Genomic DNA, 20,894 nt, shown 5'->3' with positions numbered 1-20,894 from the left:
CTCTGCTGATATTTAGGAGAAGAGGCTCTGACCTGGTACCCATGTTAGCTTCCCTCCACCTCGCATGGTTATCTGCACAAAATACAGTTGGTGGAGAAGGTAGCATTGCAGTTAGTGTGGCTTTGGAAAGAGCCGCAGTAAGACAGATGCCATTCTCTTTGGCCTTCAGCCTCTCATCATTATCAGCATCAGCTCACAGAAATGCTGAGCTAGGACTGATACAGCTTTGGAATGCTGACCTGCTGCTCTGAACTGTTTTCCAGCGAATCCAGTTACAGACCTCAGTTGAGAGACTTGCAGAATGTCCATGGAAAGTGCATTTCATAGACAAGGTCAGAGCCTCTTACTCAGAGCCACTTAGGGCTAATGAATTCAGGCCTCCTGCCCTGTCTGCTTGACATCCTGGTTCAGACAGTCAGGATATAACGAGGCCTCAGGAGAGCATACATTGTAAAAATGTTTTGTTTTATCAGAATAGTAACCTGGAAAGAGCACTGGATTGGATCTTTAGCCATCCTGAGTTTGAGGAGGACAGTGACTTTGTGATCGAGATGGAGAATAACGCCAATGCGAACATCGTTTCTGAGGCCAAACCCGAAGGACCTAGAGTCAAGGATGGATCTGGAAGTAAGTTCTTGCCTCAGGGATTGCTCAAGGGGTTGTGGTACATTCTCTTCACGCCCTTCCCTCCCACTCCTGCATGTTGACATCTTTAAAGTGAACGTGAAGTTGCATTGTCGACTCTTTGCGACCCCATGGACCCCATGGACTGTAGCCTACCAGACTCCTCTGTCCATGGGATTTTCCAGGCAAGAATAGTGGAGTGGGTTGCCATTTCCTTCTCCAGGGGATCTTCCCGACCCAGGGATCAAACCTGGGTATCCACATTGTAGGCAGACGTATTTACCATCTGAGCCACTAGGGAAGTCTGCCATCATTCAAACCTTAGCATAGGTCCCAGCTTCTCATAAATGGTGCTGCTGCTGCTAAGCTGCCGCTGCTGCTAAGTCGCTTCACTCATGTCCGACTCTGTGCGACTCCATAGACGGCAGCCCACCAGGCTTCCCCCGTCCCTGGGATTCTCCAGGCAAGAACACTGGAGTGGGTTGCCATTTCCTTCTCCAATGCATGAAAGTGAAAAGTGAAAGTGAAGTCGCTCAGTCGTGTCTGACTCTTCACGACCCCATGGACTGCAGCCAACCAGGCTCCTCCATCCATGGGATTTTCCAGGCAAGAGTACTGGAGTGGGGTGCCATTGCCTTCTCCGCATGAATGGTGCACTTGGCCACTTCTCTTGGGCCAGGGTGACCTGGGGGAGTCTTGGCAGACTCAGGCATGCCACCTGGTGTGTACGCCTCACTTTAGCGCCAGCTCTGACTTGCTCTGTGGTTTGAGGTGAAATTCCATTGTAGGCCATGAACACTTTTGTCCCAAAGAGAGCCGTTACTTTCGTGGTAACATTTTTGAAGAGTTGAAAAGCGATCTTATACCCTTGACCCTATCGTTGCTCATACCTCCTCCTGATCATTTTCTGAAGGGCTGTCAGGTCAGGAAGAACTGCTGTAGGTGCATGTGGTGCCCTCCATCAGTAAACACATATATGTCACCCTGTGCTGAGCATGACTCTAAGCACTTTATGTAGACACTCATTTAATCCTCACCATACCCATTTTACAGATAAGAAAACAGAGGCATAGAAAGATTAGGTAACGTTGCCCCAGATCACATAGTTCTTCAGAGGTAGAGCCAAGATTCAAAGTCAGAATGCATGTTCCTGCCTACTCTGTACCCTGTCTCTCGGGCTCTCCTTCCCTACAGGATCAGAGCCTGGCAACCACCACCCCCTGCCATTAGGTCCCAGCCAGCTCGTCTCTCGGTGTTGTTTCCTCTGCACTCCCCAGACCTACAGCTCACAGGCCTGGTATTGTAGCCACACCATTCAGTGGTCCTCAACCCTCTCTCCTTACCCCTAGGCTTTCATTCAGGCTAACCCTTAGATGCAAATTGCCCCTTCTTTCCCATCACAGCTTGCTAAAATCATCATCGTTATTCAGAACTTGGCCACAGGTTCCATTTCTCTGGGCCACTTCCCCAGGTTCTTATCGTAATCAGTCCCTTCTTACCTCACAGGCTGATGACAATTATACCAACATTAACAGTCCTTCACTCATGTCATATTTAGTCTTCACAGTACCCCTGTGAGGTAGGCACTAGGATTGTGTCCATGCTGCAGATGAGGAAACTGAGGCAGAGAGGGCAAAGTAACTTGCCAAGCTCGCTGTGCTGATGAGAAGTAGAACCAGAATTCCTTCCCCCCAGGCAGCCTGTCTGCAGAGCCTGTGCCCCTAGCTCCTGTAATGGGGTGTTTGCTTTTCTTATTAGAGGTATCAGGTTCATCTTGAGATAAAATTAGTTGTGTAAATACCTGTGTCTCCCAGCTGACAGGGAGCTGGTGGAGGACAGAGGCCATTTTACTTTTATAGAGCTTGTGGTGTCCGGTGCATAGAAAGTACCAACAAAATAATAGTTGTATCTAGTTAAATTCACCAAAACAGCATTTGTTCCTATAATGGTATGACATGTAGCTTCATGGTCTTACCAGACCTAAAACGTATGCATTGATATGGCTCTAGAGACAGAGGGGGAGGGAAATTTCCTTCTTCTTTTATATAAAACAGGTATTTCTTCACTAAAACTGTGTTAATGCGACTAGATAAGAAAAGGACGAGCTGTAGTTCTCCCAACTTCCAACCTGTCTAAAGAGGGTTGTGTTACTTTTTGGAAATCACTGCCTGGGCTAAAATATTAAAAGCTGTTACGGACAAGTTACTCAATAATTCACGAGCAGGATTTATTATGTGTTCTGTGTCCATTGGTTCCCCGCTTCCTTGATTTTCTGTAATGGACTTTTCTTTAGGATGGTGAGTTCTTGCAGAAGGAATAAACCACAAGATGGGGCCCTTGTAACGCCGCCAAGGTAGTTGGCAGCAGAGGGAGGGAGAGTCTGATCATTAGGGTTTCCTGTCTTCTGTTGGAGCTTGGACAGACCAACCATTCTCTAAGAGATGGTCATTAATGATACAGAACAGCCACATCCTCTCCTCGGGCTTACTGAACTCAGAGTGACCTGCACGTATTCCTGTTTTTTGAGTCGCATCCTTGAATAGGATTTCATGAAGTTTTTAAACACCCTTGAATTTAAAGGCGCTCTGGGCCAAACTCTGTGGTTCTTACTCCTCATCACTTCCAAATTTAGCAATTATGGTTGAGTGTGGGGAAGGAGACAGTGATGCACTATGAAAAAGCACACGCAGGATATGCAGAATCTAAGGGCAGTGGGAGGAGAAAAATTTAGTTATAAAAAAATGCATAACCACCCTAACTCATCAAATGCATTCTGCGTGGGATTTTGCAGAAGAACAGATGCTTTTCAAGTAGCCTTTCCAGCACTGTGTCTGGCCCATGGGAGGTGATGAGCAAATGAATGACTGCATGAAGAAGTGAAGGCCACGTGGTGGTGGTCACAGGGGCGGTTTGTTTGCTGCCTCCACTGAGTGCCGCCTGGAGGAACTAGCAGTGGACTGCTGCATTCTGTTGCCAAGACCACAGGAAAGGGGAAAAATGACATCTTTTTCTTCGCTGCATTAGCATCTGAACGCATGTTGGTCACTTCTCTTGTCTTCCTTTTCCAAAAATTAACATTTATGTTATTTTTTTCTTCCAATGAAAAGGATGTATAATAACTTTAGCAACTTGAGAAAATGCAGATCTATGAAAAGAGGAAAATGACAATTACAATCCTACTAGCCAGTCATAACCCAGTCACTGTTAAATATTTTGTGTATATCCTTTTTTTAGATCTTTCTTGGCAAAAAAAAAAAAAAAAAGAATGTAAAAATATATATTTATAGAAATATAGCATTCTATTCTATACATGATATCTTTAAGCTATTGAAAGGTAGTTAATTTACAATATATTAGTTTCAGGTGTACAGCATAGTGATTCAGTATTTTTATAGCTGATACTCCATTTATAGTTATTACAAAATAATGACTGTATTTCCCTGTGTTGTACATTATAGCCGCTATTCATGCTATTTTATAGCCTGCTCATTTCCTAACTATGGGTATGCATTATGTAAATCCAAGTCATTGAACATATATTAATATTCAGTTGTACCATAATATATATACCTAATTCTAGGCCAGCGTTTTAAATAACAGGGTTATTTGCATATTCAGAAGGTGTTGGCAGTGATTTTTAAATACTACAATATTCTTAAAGGGTGAATTCCATGAACAGAAGTAAAACAAATGCTTCTTTCCATCTCTGTAGAGGTAACAAACATTTGTTCAACATTTAAGTTTCTTTCATTTCTTCCCTCCTCCACTCCACTCCCTTCTTTTTTTCTGTTAAAAATAATGCTATAATGAATATTCTTGAGCTCTCCCTTCTTTTTTTCAAGTTACTTTAAATTGTTTATTTCTTTGCTGCACCACGTCTTGGTTGCAGCCCACTGACTCTTTAGTAGTAGCATGCGAACTCTTCTTAATTGTGAGTTTCCTGACCAGGGATTGAACCCGGGCCCCCTGATTTGGAAGCTCAGAGTCTTAGCCATTAGACCACCAGGGAAGGCCCTCCTTTATTATTTCTTTAGGGTGAGTTTCTGGAAGTGAAGTTTTGGAGTCAAATGTGTGTTTTGAGATGTGAATACAGATGATTGCTTCACTCCCGTCAAACACCCATGAGCTCCTTTTCCCATCCTTCCCAGCAGGGCTGTTGGCCAAGCACTCTTCATATTTTTCATATCCTTATTGCCTAGTTGTTTTTCTTCTTGTGTTAATTGCTTCCTCACTTCCTTTGCCCATTGCCCATTTTTATTGAAGTGTTTAGATATTTTTTTTATTGATTTGTTTGACAGTTTCAAGTATTGTAAATTATACCTCGTAGCTTTACAGTATTGAGTTTTTCTGGCAGAAACATGTTTTCTTTTGCTTCATCTCCCCTTTCTCCTGCCCCTGAAGCTATATGGTTTTCCATATAGTTGTATGTGTTTCCGGTTTAGTTACTTCTCAGAATTACATATTCTGTGTTGTTCAGTTGCTCAGTCATGTCTGACTCTTTGCAACCCTATGGACTGCAGCATGCCAGGCTTCCCAGTCCTTCACCATCTCCCAAAACTTGCTCAGACTTATGTCCATTGAGTTGGTGGTGCCATCCAACCATCTTATCTTCTGTTGCCCTTCTCCTGCCATCGGTCTTTTCTAGCATCAGGGTCTTTTGCAATGAGTTGGCTCTTTATATCAGGTAGCCAAAGTATTGGAGCTTAAGCTTCAGCATTAGTCCTTCCAGTGAATATTCAGGGTTGATTTCCTTTAGGAAAAGGAAATTTCCTTTGATCTCCTTGTTGTCCAAGGGACTTTCAAGAGTCTTCTCCAGTACCACAATTCAAAAGCATCAGTTCTTTGGCACTCAGCTTTTCTTATGGTCCAACTCTCACATCCATACATGACTACTGGAAAAACCATAGCCTTGACTAGACGGACCTTTGTTGGCAAGTGATGTCTCTGCTTTTTAATCTGATGTCTAGGTTTGTCATAGCTTTTCTTCCAAGGAGCAAGCGTCTTTTGATATCATGGCTGCAGTCACCATCCAAAGTGATTTTGGAGACCCCAAAAATAAAGTCAGTGACTGTTTCCATTTTTTCACCATCTGTTTGCTGTAAAGTGGTGGACCAGATGCCATGATCTTCGTTTCTGAATGTTGAGTTTTAAGCCAGCTTTTTCACTCTCCTCTTTCACTTTCATCAAGAAGCTCTTTAGTTCATCTTCGCTTTCTGCCATAAGGGTGATGTCATCTGCATATCTGAGGTGATATGAAGAAATCAAGATTTCTCCCAGCAAGCTTGATTCCAGCTTGAGACTTATCCAGCCCAGCATTTTGCATAATGTACTCTGCATATAAGTTAAATAAGCAGGGTGACAATGTACAACCTTGATGTACTCCTTTCCCAATTCTGAACCAGTTCATTGTTCCATGTCTGGTTCTAACTGTTGCTTCTTGACCTCCATACAGGTTTCTCAGGAGGCAGGTAAGGTGGTCTGGTTTTCTTATCTCTTTGAGAATTTTCCACAGTTTGTTGTGATCCACACAGTCAAAGGCTTTAGTGTAGTCCATGAAGCAGAAATAGATGTTTTTCAGAAATTCGCTTGCTTTTTTTTTATGGTCCAATTTTACATTGGCAATTTGATCTCTGGTACCTCTGACTTTTCTAAATCCTGCTTCTATATATGGAAGTTCTCGGTTCACATCCTATTGAGCTTAACTTGAAGGATTTTGAGCATTACCTTGCTAGCATGTGAAATGAGTGCAGTTGTGTGGTAGTTTGAGCATTCTTTGGCATTACCCTTCTTTGGGATTGGAATGAGAACTGAACTTTTCCGGTCCTGTGGCCACTGATGAGTCTTCCAAATTTGCTGGCATATTGAGTGCAGCATTTTCACAGCATCATCTTTAAGTACTTGAAATAGCTCAACTAGAATTCCATCACCTCCACTAGCTTTGTAGTAATGCTCCCTAAGGCTCACTTGACTTCACACTCCAGGATGTCTGGCTCTAAAGGAGTGATCACACAATCATGGTCATTCAGGTCATTAAGACCTTTTTTGTATAGTTCTTCTGTGTATCCTTGCCATCTCTTCGTAATATCTTCTGCTTCTGTTAGGTCCATACTGTATCTACCCTTTATTGTGCCCATCTTTGCATGAAATGCTCCCTTGGTATCTCCAGTTATCTTGAAAAGATCTGTAATCTTTTCCATTTTGTTTTCCTCTGTTTCTTTGCATTGTTCACTGAGGAAGGCTTTTTTTTTTTTTTTTAAATCTCTCCTTGCTATTCTTTGAAACTCTGCATTCAGATGGGTATATCTTTCCTTTTTTTCCTTTGCCTTTTGCGTCTCTTCTTTTCTCAGCTTTTTGTAAGGCCTCCTCAGACAACCATTTTGCCTTTCTGCATTTCTTTTTCTTGGGGATGGTTTTAATCACTGCCTCCTATACCAATGTTACGAACCTCCATCCATAGTTCTTTAGGCACTCTTATCAGATCTAATCCCTTGAATCTATTTGTCACTTCCACTGTGTAATCGTAAAGGATTTGATTTAGGTCATACCTGAATGGCCTATTGTTTTCCCTACTTTCTTCAATTTAAGTCTGAGTTTTGCAATAAGGAGTTCATGATCTGAGCCATAGTCAGCTCCTGGTCTTGTTTTCGCTGACTATATAGAGCTTCTCCATCTTCCTGCAAAGAATATAATCAATCTGATTTTGATATTGACCATCTGATGATGTCCATGTGTAGAGTTGTCTCGTGTTGTTGGCACAGGGTGTTTGCTTATGACCCTTGTGTTCTCTTGGCAAAACTCGGTTAGCCTTTGCCCTGCTTCATTTTGTACTCTAAGGCCAAACTTGCCTGTTACTCCAGGTATCTCTTCCTACTTTTCATTCCAATCCCCTATGATGAAAAGGACAACGTTTTTTGATGTTAGTTCTAGAAGGTCTTGTAGGTCATCATAGAACTATTCACTTTCAGCTTCTTTGGCATTAGTTGTTGCGGCATAGACTTGGATTACTGTGATATTGAATGGTTTGCCTTGGAAATGAACAGAGATCATTTTGTCATTTTTGAGGTTGCATGCAAGTACCACATTTCAGACTCTTCTGTTGACTATCAGGGCTACTGCATTTCTTCTAAGGGATTCTTGCCCACAGCAATAGATATAATGGTCATCTGAATTAAATTTGCCCATTTCCATTCATTTTAGTTCACCGATTCCTAAAATGTTGATGTTCACTCTTACCATCTTCTGTTTGACCACTTCCAGTTTACCTTGATTGATTGATCTAACATTCCAGGTTCCTATGCAATATTGTTCTTTACAGCATCAGATTTTACTTTCACCATGAGACACATTCACAGCTGGGCATTGTTTCAGCTTTGGCCCATCCTCTTCATTTCTTCTGGAGCTATTTCTCTGCTCTTCTCCAGCAGCACATTGGACATCTACTGACCTAGGGGGTTCATTTTTCAGTGTCATATTTTTTTGCCTTTTCATACTGTTCATGGGACACTCAAGCCAAGAATGATGAAGTGGTTTGCCATTCCCTTCACCAGTGGACCACATTTTGTCAGAACTCTCCACCATGACCCGTCTGTCTTGGGTGGTTTCCTCCATCGCATGGCTCATAGTTTCATTAAGATGCACAAAGCTGTGATCAGTTTGGTTAGTTTTCGGTGATTGTGGTTTTGTCTCTGTCTGCCCTCTGATGGATGAGGATAAGAGGCTTGTGCAAGCTTCCTGATAAAGGAGGGACTGGCTGGCTGTAGGGGAGACTGGGTCTTGCTTTGATGGGAAAGGCCATGCTTAGTAAATCTTTATTCCAATTTTCTGTTGATATATTTTCTAAACTGTTTCTCCTGGATTTTGAAAAGTTCCTGATCTTGCAGTTGGCCTTTCTGCAGGGATTTGATTAGAATGATATTGAATTCATAGGTTCCACTCTGAAAAATATGTATTCTTTATAGGTGAGTTGTTTACATTCTCAAGACATTGCTTTTTAACTTTATTTTGGTTGGTGAATTGGCTTGAACATTTGGGGGTAATGAGGAAAATTTAAAGGTTTAGGTAATTTCTATTTAGGAGCAAAATGGACAGCCCAAACAGACAAATCAAATAAAACCAACAACAGTTTTCAGGGTTCTTTTATAAGTAGTAGGATTGCTAAGCCAAACTTGTTTAAACAAAATGGTATGTGTTGTATCATAAAAGCTAGCAGGTCCCAGGAAGACTTGACTTTGGGCATGCCCTTGACTCCAGAATGCAAACCCTTTTGTCTGGGTGTATCGTCTGCCTCTGTTTCCTTAGGGTTGGTTCCAGTCTTAAACAGGCACTCCCTCATGGCCACAGGATGGCTGCCAATGCTTCGTACTATTAAAACTTTCCAGGTTAAAATTCAGCAGAAAGTGCCTTGTCCCAGAGTTCTCTGCAGAGGTTCTGAGCATATGAGGGTCTGTCTTCAGGTCGTGCTAGTGGTAAAGAGCCTGCCTGCCAATGAAGGGGACACAAGAGATGCAGGTTTAATCCCTGGGGTGGGAAGATCCCTTGGAGGAGGGCATGGCAACCCACTCTCTTTGCCTGGAGAATCCCATGGACAGAGGAACCTTGTGGTTCTGACTCCTTTGTGACCTCATGGACGTTAGTCCACCAGGCTCCTCTGTCCATGGGATTTCCCAGGCAAGAATACTGGAGTAGGTTACCATTTCCTTCTCCAGGGGGTCTTCCCAATCCAGGCATCAAACTCGTGTCTCCTGCATTGGCAGGAGAATTCTTTACTGCTGAGTCACAAGGGAAGACCTAAGAGTAGGTTACTCTTACTTTAAGGAGTAGCGTGGCTACTGGGATGTCACTACAGCCTGTTAACTCCGAAAATAATGACATGGAAGGTGTTTGAACTGGAAAACCAGTGACTGGGATTAAAGGAGCACTTGCATAAAATTCTTCCTTTAGGGAATATGTTAATTAAAAATGTCTACTGTCATCTTTTTGAATGAGGAAGCAATGTCATTGCCTGATGTTATCTAATTTGATTAAAAGGGTTCATGCTTTCAACACTTGGTGTAAAAGTAGCTGTGCTTTACTGAATGTCTACTAAATGCCAGGCATTTCCGTTAATGATTTTTCCTGGCTCCTCACAGTGAGAAAGTGGTAGCTAATAAGATACCTATTTGCTTGTGGTACGACCACCTTGTAATTCAGGTCTGGCTGATTTTGAAGGCTGCATTTTGTCCTTTGCCCCCTCTTGAGTCATCCTATTTCAGGTTTTCTAAATTGGAACACAGGCAGGAGCCTATTTTTCAGAAGACTATTTATGGTCATCTCTTACCTATCTTAAGAGCTATACTTAACTTTCTGTTGAGTTTTTGAAATTCTTAAGAAGTGGGAAATCAAGTCATCAGTCTGACCTATCTGGGCTCCTACCATTTGCAAAATCATTCCTGTTTCTGTGTTGTACTTAATGAGTGCTTAGTTGTTGTTTTTTTTAAAGAACTCACTGATTGCCAATGTAATTAAAATGTGATTAGGCTGTGATTACTCAGAACCTGCTCCGGCTCCTTCAGCCACATTGCTCTAATGGTGCAGACATCTTCTGCTGCAGCTGAGAATTTTCCAGCAAGGAGAGCAGAGAGACATTTCATTTACATAATGGTGGGGCTCCCACCATTCAGAACTCCCCAAGGAGTGCAGTCAGAACGGGAGCTGTAGGCCGGGGAGGCTAAGCCCCGGGGGGCTCCTCAAAAGCCGCACACACTGAATACATCTGAGTTCTCTTTCTCACTCCCCATCAGCTCCTGTGCTTTTCAGTGGTACTATGGAAGTTGAGAGGAAGCCACTCTGGAGTAAACTAATTTACACTGAAGTATAAGTGGCCAGGAACTATTGAGCTTGGAGGAAAGTCTTTGCTACTTGTTTTAGGCAGTATGACAATGAGAAGGCCAGGTGGATTGGTGATTTTGAGTTGGCTGGAGTTGGGGAGGCAATTTGTAGACCTTTTAAGATTCTGTCCGTGTTATCAGTTACCTTAAGCTGTTATTGATTTACTGAAATCCTCCGTTCTCTCTTTTTTGGGAATTGAATAGTTCCCTAAAGGCTCCAAATCCACTCCTTGCCCCCCACCACACTCCGTGGGTCTTTTCTCAGAGCAGGAATGAGGGAGACCAAGCAGTTGAAGGTAGGGAGATTGCAGATGTAGGGTGCCTGTGAGTCAGATGCTGGGAAATTGGGAATGACATTTTCCCTTCTGTTGTTAGGGATGGGTAATGAAACACATTATTCAAGTTAGGAAGATTCAGCTGGAAAATTCAGTCTTGGTTTCTCATCCGCAGGCTGCAGAGCACCCGGGGTCTTGGTGTTTGTTCCAAGCAGTTTTTGGTGTTTCTGTAATCTGGGGAGATGTCTGTGTGCTGCCAGCCGTGTCCGACTCTTTGTGACCCCATGGACTGTAGCCCACCAGGCTTCTCTGTCCTTGGGATTTCCCGGGCAAGAATACTGGAGTAGGTTGCCATTTTCTTCTCCAGGGAATCTTCCCAACCCAGGATTGACTCAGATCTCTTGCATTGACAGATAAATTGTTTATTGTCTGAGCCACCAAGGAAACCCTGTATTCTGAGCACGCTGTAAACGGACTAAATAATATGTCCTGCCCTCACAGTCTCATGCTTTTTAAGTAGATATACATGCTTAAATGATTTATAAAATGTAAATTAATCACACTCCTGAATCTAGCATTGCTTTTGGTCATTATGTGTTGTTAAACTATAGTTTTCAAAAAAGTAAAATGACTGTCAGGTACATGAAAACTGAACCTATAGACAGATTCTCTTTGATTTATTAGGGAACCAGTTAGTTGTTATTACTGATTCAAAAGCATCTGAAAAGATGCTTTTAGAATAATTAAAGATAATCTGATGGCTGAGTTAGATGTATAATTAGTATCTATGAGGATCATAACTCCTGGAAGTTACAGGTGTTGGCAGAAGAAAAACCTCAGAATCTAAAAGTTGCAAGTTTTATTCAGGGAACCTACTGAGGACAGTATCATCTGAGGAATTCTCTGAAGAGGTAAAGAAGGAGCCAAGGTATATATTAATAGGAGTTTTGCTAGCAGAAAAACATGTAGTTGAACATCAAAAGCTTACTGCTAATCACAAAGAAAACATATCTCAAGTTAATGATCATAGTACTTTTCCATGTCGGGGAAGATGCAAGATTCTTAGCTCATTGAAATCATTCCTTAGAAATGAGTCTTAACTGTCTATCTAAGGTCGGTATCCAGAGTACAGAAAGGTTACTGTTTTTTCTCCCTCCTGAATTCCCTGAGGCTGCACTGTGGTCAGTGGGAGCAGCTGAAGGCTTGTTCTTTGTAGAGCTGGAATGGCAGGCAGCATTCTCCATCTACAGCGCCCCCTCCTGGTCACAGATTTGATCTAGGGTTGGGAGGCATTTCATGACAAATTTGTCCCACTGTACTAGGAATTCTCCTGCTTAGGTCAGAGGGGGATTTCGTTGATAGGCCATTCAACGAGGTTTTTTTTTTTTTTTTTTTTCAATTAGGCCCTGTGGATAACCTAAAATTCTCTGGCTTGTCTGTCATACTAGTTTACAATCTAGGAAGTTCTTTCCCTTATTCTTCTTCCTACGTCTTGTTGTTCAGTCACTCAGTTGTGTCCGACTCTTTGCGACCCCATGCACTACAGCTCACCAAGCTTCCCTGTCCTTCACTATCTCCTGGAGTTTATTCAAACTCATGCCCATTGATTTGGTGATACCATCCAACCATCTTATTCTATGTTGCCCACTTCTCCTCCTACCTTCAATCTTTCCCACCATCAGGGTCTTTTCATCAGGTGGCCAAAGTATTGGAGCTTCAACATCAGCTTTTGCAATGAATACTCAGGAATGATTTCCTTTAAGATGGACTGGTTTGATCTCCTTGTTTTTCAAGGGACTCTCCAGAGTCTTGTCCAACACCACAATTTGAAAGCATCAATTCTTTGGCGCTCAGCCTTCTTTATGGTCCAACTCTCACATCTGTACATGACTACTGGAAAACCATGGCTCTGACTATACAGACCTTTGTTGGTAAAGTGATGTCTAGGTTTGTCACGGCTTTCCTTCCACGGAGCAAGCGTCTTTTAATGTCGTGGCTCCAGGGCTTCCCTGGTGACTCAGCAGTAAATAATCTGCCTGAGATGCAGGAATTCCAGGAGATACAGGTTCAGTCCCTAGGTTGGGAAGATCCCCTGGAGGAGAACATGGCAACCCACTCCAGTATTCTTGCCTGGAGAATCCCATGGACAGAGGAGCCAGGCTGGCTACAGTCTATAAAGTTGCAGAGAGATGAACTGAAGCGACTTAGCACACATACAGTCACTGTCCACAGTGATTTTGGGGCCTGAGAAAATACAGTCTGTCACTGTTTCCATTTCTTCCTCCCATCTTTTTGCCATGAAGTGATGAACCAGATGCCATGATCTTAGTTTTTGGATGTTGAGTTTTAAGCCAACCTTTTCAGTCACCTCTTTCACTTTTATTAAGAGGCTTTTTAGTTCATCTCCGCTTTCTGCCAAAAGGGTGGTGTCATCTGCATATCTGAGGTTATTGATACTTCTCCCTGCAATCTTGATTCCAGCTTCATCCAGCCTGGCATTTCACATGATGTACTCTGCATATCAGTTAAATAAGCAGGGTGACAATATATAGCTTTGACATACTCCTTTTGCAGTTTGGAATCAGTCTGTTGTTCCATGTCCAGTTCTAACGGTTGCTTCTTGACCGGCATACAGGTTTCTCAGGAGGCAGGTAAGGTGGCCTGGTATCCCAGCTCTTTAAGAACTCCACACAGTCAAAGGCTTTAGTGTAGTCAATGAAGCAGAAGTATCTGTTTTTCTGCAATTCCCTAGTGTTTTTTATGGTCCAGCAGATGTTGGCATTTTGATCTCTGGTTCCTCTGCCTTTTCTAAGTCCAGTTTCTACATCCGGAAGTTCTCAGTTCACGTACTGTTGAAGCCTAACTTGAAAGATTTTGAGGATTACCTTGCTAACATGTCAAATGAGCACAATTGTGTAGTAGTTTGAATGTTCTTTGGCATTACCCTTCTTTGGGATTGGAATGAAATCTGACCTTTTCCAGTCCTGTGGCCACTGCTGCGTTTTCCAAATTTACTGACATATTGAGTGTAGCATTTTAACAGCATCATCTTTTAGGGTTTGAAATAGCTCATCTGGAATTCCATCACCTCCACTAGCTTTGTTTATAGTACTGCTCCCTCAGGCCTACTTGTCTTCACACTCCAGGATGTCTGTCTATTGTTTTCCCTTATTTCTTTGCATTGATCACTGAGAAGGGCTTTCTGCATTTCTTCTTCTTGGGGGTGATTTTGGTCATTGCCTCCTGTACAATGTTATAAACCTCTGTCAATAGTTCTTCAGGCACTTTGTCTATCAGATCTAATCCCACAAATCTATTTGTCCCATGTCTAGAGCTGTACTATTATGGTTATTCTATATAGAGTTATGTATGTAATCAGTTACCTCCAGTTGTTTCAGTTCAGTCGCTCAGTCGTGTCCGACTCTTTGTGACCCCATGAATCACAGCACGCCAGGCCTCCCTGTCCATCACCAGCTCCCAGAGTTCACCCAAACTTATGTGCATCAAGTCAGTGATGCTATCCAGCCATCTCATCCTCTGTCGTCCCCTTCTCCTCCTGCCCCCAATCCCTCCCAGCATCAGGGTCTTTTCCAATGAGTCAACTCTTCGCATGAGGTGGCCAAAGTACTGGAGTTTCAGCTTTAGCATCATTCCTTCCAGTGAACACCCAGGACTGGTCTCCTTTAGGATGGACTGGTTGGATCTCCTTGAAGTCCAAGGGACTCTCAAGAGTCTTCTCCAACACCACAGTTCAAAAGCATCAATTATTCGGCCCTCGGCTTTCTTCACAGTCCAACTCTCACATCCATACATGACCACTGGAAAAACCATAGCCTTGACTAGATGGACTTTTGTTGGCAAAGTAATATCTCTGCTTTAATATGCTATCTAGGTTGGTCATAACTTTCCTTTCAAGGAGTAAGCGTCTTTTAATTTCATGGCTGCAATCACCATCTGCAGTGATTTTGGAGCCCCCGAAAATAAAGTCTGACACTGTATCCACTGTTTCCCCATCTATTTCCCATAAAATGATGGGACCAGATGCCATGATCTTAGTTTTCTGAATGTTGAGCTTTAAGCCTACTTTTTCACTCTCCTCTTTCACTTTCATCAAGAGGCTTTTTAGTTCCTCTTCACTTTCTGCCATAAGGGTGGTATCATCTGCATATCTGAGGTTATTGATATTTCTCCTGGAAATCTGGATTCCAGCTTGTGTTTCTTCCAGCCCAGCATTTCTCATGACGTACTCTTCATATAAGTTAAATAAGCAGGGTGACAATATACAGCCTTGATGGACTCCTTTTCCAATTTGGAACCAGTCTGTTGTTCCATGTCCAGTTCTAACTGTTGCTTCCTGACCTGCATATAGGTTTCTCAAGAGGCAGGTCAGGTGGTCTGGTATTCCCATCTCTGTCAGAATTTTCCACAGTTTATTGTGATCCACACAGTCAAAGGCTTTGGCATAGTCAATAAAGCAGAAATAGATGTTTTTCTGGAACTCTCTTGCTTTTTCCGTGGTCCAGCAGATGTTGGCTATTTGATCTCTGGTTCCTCTGCCTTTTCTAAAACCATCTTGAACATCTGGAAGTTCATGGTTCACATACTGCTGAAGCCTGGCTTGGAGAATTTTGAACATTACTTTACTAGCGTGTGAGATGAGTGCAATTGTGTGGTAGTTTGAGCATTCTTTGGCATTGCCTTTCTTTGGGATTGGAATGAAAACTGACCTTTTCCAGTCCTATGGCCACTGCTGAGTTTTCCAAATTTGCTGACATACTGAGTGCAGCACTTTCACAGCATCATCTTTCAGGATTTGAAATAGCTCAACTGGAATTCCATCACCTCTACTAGCTTTGTTCATAGTGATGCTTTCTAAGGCCCACTTGACTTCACATTCCAGGATGTCTGGCTCTAGGTGAATGATCACACCATCTTACCCACATAATATAACCTAAGGTTTATTACCACTTATTTGACAATGTCTTCCTATGTAATTAACATGCCAATTGAACCTAATTACTTTGAGTTGTTTCTGGGGCCCTTGGAATCATCTCAAAGTTAGCTAGAGGTCAAAAGAACTTTGTCAAAGAAATCAAAAGGTTTTAAAACGCTTGGTTCTCTAGGATCATAGGTTAGTGTGAAACAATACTTATTCATTGAACCAAAGTGACAATAAAAGATTTGAAAGGCAAATACAGAAAGTTACAACAGATTTCTTAAAAGGTAAGGAAACTTTACAGTCTGCTGTCAAAAGCAGATCAGTGTCCCCGGAATACTTTGGAGGGGGTGTCTGCAGTGGCTGATGGCTTAATCCTTACAGAACTGGAATCGCATCAGCACTGGCAGACCTCATTTTAATGTGATTCTCTTTTATGTGTTCAGCAGACATTGTGGTTTTTACAAAGTGAAGGCTTGTGGCTGTGGCCTACATCAAGCAAGTCTGTTGAAGCCATTTTTTCCAACAGCATTTGCTCACTTAGTATTTCTGTGTCACATTTTGGTAATTCTCACAATATTTCAGAGCCCCTGTGTCGGTAATATCCCCTGGAGAAGAGAAGGGCTGTGCACTCTAGTATTCTGGCCAGGAGAATTCTATAGACACAGGAGTCTGGCAGGCTACGGTCCATGGAGTCGCAAAGAATCAGACACAATTGAATGACTTTCACTTTCACCAGCAAAATGATTACAACTAGTGAAGGCTCAGATGATGGTTAGCATTTTTTAATCCATAAAGTATTTTTAAATTAAGATATGCACATTTCTTTTTTAGACATACACTATTGCATACTGAATAGGCTATAGTATAATGTAAAACATAGTTTTTATTTATATGCACTGGGAAACCAACAAAATTCATGTGACTTGCTTTATTTAGATAATTGCTTTATTGTGGTGGCCTGGAACCAAACCCACAATCTCTCTGAGGCATGCTTGTATATATTCCACCAGAGAGAACTTTTTGATATCTTTGCCAGACAAAAATCTACAAGTTAACAAGTAACAAGTGTGGAATCTTTAATCAGTAGTAAGTGGTGAGAGGAAGTAAGTTCATTACCCTAGACTAGGGCTCTGCACACTTTTTCTCCAGATAGTAAATGTTTTAGGCCTCATGGGCCAGACACTTGTCATCTCATATTTTTGAACCCCCTCTTTTCTCCTTTCTCCCTGGAGCACAGAAACAGGCTGTGGGCTGGATTTGGCCTATGTGGAATCATAGTATGCTGGTCCCTACCCTAGACGATCCTTGGGTGGCCATTTCTCCATATGGTCCTGTTGGGGGAATGTGTGATTTCCTCAGTTCTGTCTTGTTGCAACAAAAATTTGAAGCAATGGACAGACCAGTGTTATGGCTCTGTGTAGTTTCCTTGGATGGACCAGCGTTACAGCTCAGTTTTATTTAGAAAATAAAGGAAAATACATCCTCAGGGTGTGAGGGCTGGCCAACCCAAAAGACCTGAAGAGAAGAGAAGCCCCTCCCACCCAATTTTGACTCTTTTTGCATGTTTTTTCTCCTCCCCCTGGGCCTGCCCTATGTGAATTGGGTTAGCCAGGAGGGCTGTTTGTTTTATGGAGGTTGTCACTCCATCCTCCTCAGACCTTCCTTTGTTCTATTTCCCCCTGATTTTCCCTTCTTTGTCTTTTAGCCACTGCCATTCTGGACTCCTTTTTCCTATTCTAACTACCTAACAACACAAAAGAGCATTCTGCCTACCTCTTTTGCTTTCCAAGTTTGCATTTAATTTTCCTGACAGTGCTTTCTTTTTCAAAGAGTAAAATCAAGTATAATCCCTTATTACTTTGGGTGGGGGTGGTAAAATTTAGATATTAAAAATTCTTCTTATTAGAAAGGCTGGGGACATGTTCCTAAATTCAGAAAAGGACAGGTTTGTTGGAAAAGGGAAGTAGGGACAAAGGATGCTAGTTTCAGGCACTTTAATTCTGACTCGTTACAGGGACCCTACTGGCCAGAGGTTGAACATGGTAGTTTAGGTAGTTTTGTCCAGTTCTTCTAGACAGTGTAAAAGTGTCCCTGTTGAAAGTCAACAACAACAGAAAATGTTTTGTGTATTTATTTGGCTGGGCTGGGTCTTAGCTGAGGCATGCAGAATCTAGTTCCCTGACCAGGAATTGAACTGGGCCTGCTGCACTGGGAGCAGGGTGTCTTAGCCACTGGACCACCAGGGAAGTCTTGAAAGTCAACATTTTAAAAGTGATTTACCTTGCTTTAAAATGCTTTTTCTAGCTACATAAAAAGGGGTCTCTATATTTTCTGAGAGTGTGATGATGCTGTTTTTTGGAGGGAGATCTCTGGCAACGGGGAGAAGAATCAGCAGTGGCTTCACTGTCTGGTTTATTCACCTTGATGTTCTCTTTGGAAACAGATATAAATTGAGATTTCTTACCTGTTGAAGTTTTTTCAAATTTATTGAGACTCTCTCTTTTGCTGTTTGTTCCTAGCAGGAGGCCTTGAATAATGCATGGAGTGGTTGCTTCTATTGATAAACACAGTTAATTTTAATTATAGGACTAAGATTTATGCTAATCTTTTTTCTTTGTTTTTATGATTTTGAGTATACATGTGAATTAATTGCTTTTAACTAAAGAGGGGAAAATGTCTTGTGGGGGCTTAAAGACATGTTTGGCTGTGAGTGTATGGGTTTGTTCTTTTCTCTATGTCTGTCTTTTTTGTTAACGTGCTGGGTTGTTGGTATCTGAGCAACATTTCACTGAAGTCACCCTCGTTTATTGGGAAGTGCTCATTAAATATTTGGTTCAATTATTTTAAGATGTTGTTTTGGGGCTTCCCTGGTGGCCCAGATGGTAAAGAATCCACCTGCAATGTGGGAGACCTGGGTTTGATCCCTGGATTGGGAAGATCCCTGGGAGAAGGGAACAGCTACCCACTCCGGTATTCTTACCTGGAGAATTCCATGGACAGAGAATCCTGGCAGGCTGTAGTCCATGGGGTCACAACTGGACTGAATGACTCTCACAGTTTAGGGGGGTCAGTTCCTTGTGAGGGAAGATCAGTTCCTTGTGAAGGATCATGTTCTTTCTTTATTTCATGAAGATTCTAAGAGGGTATAGCCACCTAGTGGGAGATCAGCCCCAAATCTCTCAAACTAAAGATTTAGAATTTGATATAAAATTATTCCAAAAGAGCTTTAAAAACCAAGCAGGGTCAAGGAACATGAAAAAGTTTCAGCTCATACTCACTCTTGTTTAGCAGGTAGTGTGGGTTCTTAGTGACAGGGAACCCTAGGGGACGGCAGACAAGGTCTCTGCATCACTAAGTGCCAGGCAAAATGATTATCATTCACAACTCTTCTTGTCTGTTTTCTGTTTCATACCTGTGATTTTTTGCTTTTGGTTTTTTTATGTTTTGGAGGGGAGGAGTTGTCAGTTAATGCTAACAACAGAAACTTAGTTGATGATGGGAAAGACAATCCTCTCTGATTCATTCCTTTTTAAATATCACTAATTTCTACCCCAATTTATACTTTTATAGGTGGTTTATAAAAATAAATACAATATGAAAAGATATAAAAACAAATCAGGACATGGGGTGAAGGAAGACATGCCTACTGCATGTATGTACTGTTTTCTGTGCCTGGAATATTCCAGTGAACAAAACAGACATGTGAAATAAATATTTGGTAATTTTATAATAATAATAAAAAAAAACCCCACCAACGAAACAAACTTATCGTCCCTATGGAGGACATAGCCTGGGGTAAAGGAGATAGTGAACAAATACACACATACATATGTGATAAGGTGTTATTTTGAGCTCCATGCACAACAGTAAAGAAAGGTTGGGATGAGGGTGGGGTGGAAGGAGGGGAGGAGTCGCTATTTACAAGGAAGGCCTCTCTGAGATGACATGTGATCTGAGACCTCTATGAAGTGAGGAGCAGATCATGTGGCATCTGAAAGAAGAGCTCCAGGTTGAGGGAACCATAGGTGTGAGCTTGAAGGCCTCCCTGTCAGTGAGAGGAGTAGGTGGGGCATGCTTGAGTAGCAGCCAGCGGGCTGGAGGAGCTGGAGTGGAGTGAGCAGGAGAGTGGGAGGAGGTCGGGGGCCATCATGGGTCGGTGTAAGAGCGAGCTTTGAAGCCATACTAAGAATGGTCACTAGGGGGTAAGGGAGGAAGCAGGGAGCCCTGGTAGGAGTGGTCTATTGTACTAATTCAGACAGGAGATGCTGGTAACTTGGACTGGGGGTTACTAGTGGAGGTGGTAAGTAGTAGTCGATTCTGTATATATTTTGAAGGAAATGGTGGGAGGATAGAATGCTCGATAAACTGGCAATGAAAGGGAACTTTCTTAACCTGATAAAGGGCATCTACCCACATCCCTGGTGGCTCAGCTGGTAAAGAATCTGCCTGCAATGAGGGAGACCTGGGTTTGATCCCTGACTTGGGAAGATCCCCTGGAGAAGGGAAAGGCTACTCACTTCACTATTCTGCCCTGGAGAATTCCATGGACTGTATAGTCCATGGGGTCTCAAAGAGTCAGACATGACTGAGCAACTTTCACTTTCACCTAAACCCCACAGCCCACGTCATGCTTCATGGTAAAAGACTAAATGCTTTTCCCTTGAGAGCAGGAACAAGATAAGGATGTCCCCTCTTGACATTTCTGTTTACTCTTGCCATTTCTGTTTAACATCGTGCAAGAGGTTCTCAGAGAAGGCAATGGCAACCCACTCCAGTACTCTTGCCTGGAAAATCCCATGGATGGAGGAGCCTGGTAGGCTGCAGTCCATGGGACTGTGAAGTTGGGCATGACTGAGTGACTTCACTTTCACTTCTCACTTTCATGCATTGGAGAAGGAAATGGCAACCCACTCCAGTGTTCTTGCCTGGAGAATCCCAGGGATGGGGGAGCCTGGTGGGCTGCCGTCTCTGGGGTCGTACAGAGTTGGACACAACTGAAGCGACTTAGCAGCAGCAGCAGCAAGAGGTTCTAGCCATGGCAGTTAAGCAAGAAAAAGAAATAGGCAAGAAAGAAGTAAAACTATTTCTGTTTGCAAATGACTTGGTCTTGTATACAGAAGGGCTTCCCAGGTGGTGCTAGTGGTAAAGAACCTGCCTTCCAATGCAGGAGACCTAAGAGGCTCAGTTTCG

At 42.5% G+C, this 20,894-nt stretch overlaps 1 protein-coding gene across 2 annotated transcripts in view; it reads left to right on the top strand.

Moving 5' to 3' along the window:
- Positions 1-20,894, top strand: part of USP13 (ubiquitin specific peptidase 13) — a 136,695-nt gene that overhangs the window by 107,761 nt on the left and 8,040 nt on the right. For both annotated transcript variants that reach the window (XM_069559449.1, XM_069559459.1), the window contains one exon: positions 474-627. In XM_069559449.1, coding sequence (XP_069415550.1) covers positions 474-627 — 154 coding nt within the window. The remainder of the gene's footprint in view (positions 1-473; positions 628-20,894) is intronic.

Source organism: Ovis canadensis, chromosome 1, assembly GCF_042477335.2.
Source record: "Ovis canadensis isolate MfBH-ARS-UI-01 breed Bighorn chromosome 1, ARS-UI_OviCan_v2, whole genome shotgun sequence".
NCBI lineage: Eukaryota > Metazoa > Chordata > Mammalia > Artiodactyla > Bovidae > Ovis > Ovis canadensis.
The sequence above is the reverse complement of the archived record's forward strand: the minus strand, read 5'-3'. Positions and strand labels throughout refer to the sequence as shown.